The sequence below is a fragment of the Rhincodon typus genome, chromosome 44 (genome assembly GCF_021869965.1).
Source record: "Rhincodon typus isolate 14 chromosome 44, sRhiTyp1.1, whole genome shotgun sequence".
NCBI lineage: Eukaryota > Metazoa > Chordata > Chondrichthyes > Orectolobiformes > Rhincodontidae > Rhincodon > Rhincodon typus.
In genome coordinates this window covers 1,293,129-1,298,010 of record NC_063375.1, presented here as the reverse complement: position 1 = coordinate 1,298,010, position 4,882 = coordinate 1,293,129, and the positions used below count along the sequence as shown (strand labels likewise).

Genomic DNA, 4,882 nt, shown 5'->3' with positions numbered 1-4,882 from the left:
CCTTCCCTTCCCTTCCCTTCCCTTCCCTTCCCTTCCCTTCCCTTCCCCTTAACCCCCATCCTGGTGTAAGAGGAGGGATGTAACACACAGAGGGTGGTGGGAAAAAGACGGTTTCTGAATGAGGAGTCTCTCGTTGAAGACAGATGAGGAGGAATTTGTTCTCCCAGAGGGTGGGGAGTTAACGGAATACAGCCCCCCCCCCCCCGCCCAACACAGAGCAGTGAGGGGTGCAGCTCAGAGAATATATTCGAGGCTGAGTTAGATTTTTTTTTGTTTAATTGAGGAGGGTTATGCGGCGGGTGGGGGGGCTAAAGAGGGAACGGCCAAGTCGAGACAACAAACGGTTCGCCCACGATCTCATCAGCTGGGCTAGCAGGCCCGGGGCGGGATGCTGAATGGCCTCCTGCTGCTCTGAGCCCGTAGATGGGGTGGGGGAGAATGGGGAGAGAGAGAGGCAACATTTCGGAGCCTGCTCCTCCAGGTCTGGAGTCACGTGCGGTCAGGAAAGAGACTACGAAATACCGTGTCCACAGAGAGCCCTCGCGCGTGAACGTGAACTAGTTAGAGTTTAGGTACAGCACGTAATTTGGAAAGCAAGTGGAACGTTGACCTTTACCAGAAGACGACGTGGTGGGAACAGAGTCTAAAGGTCAAGGATGTCTTACTCCGTGTCTACAGGACGATGTTGATATAGACTCCCGCTTTGATCAGCCTTCTCCGAACTGCCTCCATCAGTCAATGGGCTCTCCAGAGCTCAGACCCGCAACCTCTCCCTCTGTGAGAGGGGGAGAGAACCTTCCGCTGTTTCCCCTTCACAGGCGTCAGAAATTGGAGCGAGGGCTTTTGAGGTTGTTTTCAATGCATCCAGTTTTGCTTCTAACCACCACCCGCGCCCCCTCCTGCTATCTGTGGCCGTACAGAGTCATAGAGCACGGAAACAGACCCTTGGGCCCAACTCGTCCAGCCTGACTGGGTTTCACAGAGTCGCACAGCACAGAAACAGACCTGTCGGCCCAACTCGTACATGCTGACCCCTCATCCTAAATCAATCTAGTCCCATTTGCCAGCATTTGGCCCCTATCCCCCTCAACCCTTCCTATTCATGTCCCCATCCAGGTGCCTTTTAAATGTTGTAACTGTGCCAGCCCCCACCACTTCCTGTGGCAGCTCGTTCCATACATGCACCACCCTCTGCATGAAAAAGTTGCCCCTCAGGGTCCCTTTTCCCCCTCTCACCTTAAACCTATGCCCTTCTAGTTTTAGACTCCCCCTACCCTGGGGGGGTAAAAGCTATTCACCCTATCCATGCCCCTCATGGGTTTATAAACCTCTATAAGGTCACCCCCTCAGCCTCCAACGCTCCGGGGTGGAAAAAGTCTCAGCCTTTCCTTTATAACTCAACCCCCTGCGGTCCCGGTGACATCCTCGCAAATCTTTTCTTTTGCACTCCCTCCAGGTTAATAACATCCTTCCTATAGCCAGGTGGCCCCAGACCTGCACGCAGTACTCCCAAAAGTGACAGTCCCAAAGTGGGGTTGCCTTTAAGGATGACTTTTCACCTCTCATTTAGGGCATGAGGTGTCTCAAGTCCGTGCACGCGCACAAACACACACACGCACACTGCCCAGCTCCTTTTAAACACTGGTGGAACAGCCTCTGCAAGTGACGGCTTCTGTGGCGCAATATCCCTTTGTCACCAGCGGTGATGGCCCGCCAGCCTTGTTGGGGTTGGGGGCGTGCGTGGGGTGGGAATGCAGTGCTGTTGGGATGCGCCCCGCTGAGTTCGGGGAGGGTGGGGGTGGAATGGAATGGGAGGGGGGAGAGAGAGAAGGGGACGCTTAAATGGTCTTGACGTTTCTCTCTCTCGCTTGTCCAACAGCGTGCTGCGGCGATTGGTCACCTTGCTATCCCAGCAGGCCATGCTCCTCGCCACTAATGAAGCATTCCGGAAGCAGGCCGAGAGCGCGACCGATGCCGCCAAGAAATACATGGAGGAGAACGAGACCTTGCAGAAGGTTAGCCACACACGCCTCGCAGCCTGTTACACAGGAACAGGAGGCCGTTCAGCCCTTTCCTCCTCCTCCTCGAGCCTGTTACACAGGAACAGGAGGCCGTTCAGCCCCCTCTGCCTTCAGCCTGTTACACAGGAACAGGAGGCCATTCAGCCCTTTCCTCCTCCTCCTCGAGCCTATTACACAGGAACAGGAGGCCGTTCAGCCCTTTCCTCCTCCTCCTCGAGCCTATTACACAGGAACAGGAGGCCATTCAGCTCCTCCTCGAGCCTGTTACACAGGAACAGGAGGCTGTTCAAACCCCCCTTTAATGTCTTATACCGGAACAGGAGGCCATTCAGTCTTTGTCTGGGCACTGATGTGTCTTATTTCTCACCTTCCCCTTCCCCCACCACCCACCCTCCCAGAGTCTGAAGGAGGCTGGAATTGAGCTGAAAGAGAAGGGGGAGCATCAGGACATTGAGAAGGAGAATGAGAAGCTGAAGACAGACATGCGGGAACTGAAGAACGAAGTTCAGGAAACAAAGAAATGTAAGGAGGTGTGGGGATGGGCGGCTCGGGGACAACGGGTGAGCGCACGGTTCCGAGAGCTTCCAGAATCCCGAAGGTTCTGGAACAGTCCTAGCCAACTTCTGAGCCATGCCCGCAAACCCTGTATCCGAGAAAGCAGGAGACACTGAGCATGTATGTCTAACATCGGAAAATGCAAAGAAACCATGAGGGAGAACGTTTGGAAAATAATGACCTGGTCGGGCAAAGTCTCCATGGTTTCGTGAAAAAGAGATTGTGTTTCCGAGGTTCATTGGGATTTGTTGGGCAGGGTAGATAGAGAGGAACTGGTAGATGTATTGTATTTAGATTTCTGCCTTCATGAGGATTTCCACATTGAGTGATATCGGTGCAGAGGGATCTGGCTGACCCAGCTCGTAGCATTCCTCCCAGTGTGGAAGCAGACCGTCGGGCCCATCGAGTCCACACCGCCCCTCAGAAGAGCGACCTACCCCTCCCTCCCCTAACCCCGAATGGCCAATCCTTCTAGCCCGCACCATCCCTGGACTCTATGGCACGATCTAGCGTGGCCAGTCCATCCCAGCCAACGTTTCTTTGGACTGTGGGAGGAAACCGGAGCCACGCGATGAAATCATCAATGCAGAGGCAGTAAGTGGCGAGGAAGACAAATGAATTCCAAGGGGAACACATAGCAAGAAGTGGGAGGGAGCCGGCTGGTGAAACCGCTCCTAATTCTCTTCCCAACCCGCCGCCCTCCTTTCTGGAATTCCGCTGCGTTTGTCCTGAGGGTTTGGTTGTGAATTTGACCCTTTTTTACTTTTCGTCCTGTCCCTCTGCCTGTTTCCACCACCACTCCTACCCCCCACCCCACCCCACCCCATAACGCCCACCTGCCCACCCTTTGCAGCTCTGCAGAAATCAGAGAATGAGGTGACAGCCATCAAGAAGCAGGCAGAGGGGCTGACCAAGGAATATGACCGTCTCCTGGAGGAGCATGCCAAACTGCAGGTCAGTGACCACCACCACCACCCCCCCACCCCCCGCCCACCGACCAGAGAGAGAATCCAGACAAAACCTTCCCTTGATCCCACACCCCTCTTCTCCTGAGCCCAATCAATCCAGTTACTGAGCTGCACTGGAGCAGACTCGATGGAGTGTTTACAGTGGAAAGGGGGCATTTGATTAACACGCCCCCTCTCTTACTCCACCTACTCCAGAAACTCAGCTCGTGTTCAAATCCCCCGTCCAAATGGCCGGGATTTGAATTCTAAAAAGAATCTGGAGTTAAGGGCCTAATGACGATTCGTGAAAAATCGCTAATGTCCTCCGGGATAGGTGGGGGGGTCCACGACTCGCTGTCAGTCATCACGAAGGAAGGGGCCGCTGTGGGGGGGGGCGTTCGGCGCCGAGGGAGCAGGTGAGGCGGGGAGGGGGTGTCGGTGCCGAGGGGCACTGTCGGGAGGGAGGGGGTTCGGCACCGAGGGAGCTGGGGGTGGGGGTGGTGTTGGGCGGGGTTGTCGGTACCAAGGGAGCAGGCATTGTCAGGAGGTTGGAGGGGGTGGATTTTGGCACCGAGGGAGCAGGGTGTCGGTGGCAAGGCACAGTTGGGAGGTGGTGGGGGAGCGGGGGAAGCAGTTTTGGCACAGAGGGAGCTGGCGGGTGGTGCCAAGGGAGCGGCCACTGTCGGGTTTGTGATCTTGAGAATGTAAATTGGGGGCCTGCGCCTCCCTTGACAGGGTGGGAGAGAGGGAGGGTGGGAAGTCCCAGCAGTGGTGCCATAAATAAATTGTTGGTCTGGATGGGGAGCACTGATGGACTGTAAGTCAACCTCCGCTGTGACTGACAACGCAGGTTATAAGTAGCGCCCGGGTGTGTTTTCTGTGGGTGAGTTGGACACGTTGAGAATGGCTTGTGACTTCTGCAAAAGTTCAAAGTCCTCACTGGGCTCAAGTTCAAACCGAGTTTACGAAGGTCGTGTTGCTCGTGTCAGTGTACGTCTGTCCTAGTTCCCCACGTGTTTTCCCACTCCTTCCACCATTCCCCCCCTCCCCCGCCTCCATTGCCTCTCCGCCCCTTTCCCAGCGGTTCCACCAGCTCGAAGCATTTACACTGGCTGTCTCTGTCTCTGAGTATGTCAGCAACTGAGAGTGTAGTGACCTCCTCCCCAAGCAACTGAACGGGCTCGCGTTTGTTGTCCAGTCGCAAAACGAGTTCATCTGCTTTACAGGCATTTGTCTCCCTTCTCCTCCTCCTCCCTGAGCCTGTTTCACAGGAACAGGAGGCCATTCAGCCCCCTCCTCCGCGAACCTGTTACACAGGAACAGGAGGCCATTCAGCCCCCTCCTCCGCGAACCTGTTAC

General features: G+C 55.5%; 1 protein-coding gene across 1 annotated transcript in view; it reads left to right on the top strand.

The window, feature by feature from the left end:
- The window catches only part of bcap31 (B cell receptor associated protein 31), a 15,408-nt gene that overhangs the window by 9,639 nt on the left and 887 nt on the right, over positions 1-4,882 (top strand). The window contains exons 4-6 of the mRNA XM_020525911.2: positions 1,880-2,015; positions 2,420-2,543; positions 3,430-3,530. Of these exons, the coding sequence (XP_020381500.1) occupies positions 1,880-2,015; positions 2,420-2,543; positions 3,430-3,530 (361 nt within the window). The remainder of the gene's footprint in view (positions 1-1,879; positions 2,016-2,419; positions 2,544-3,429; positions 3,531-4,882) is intronic.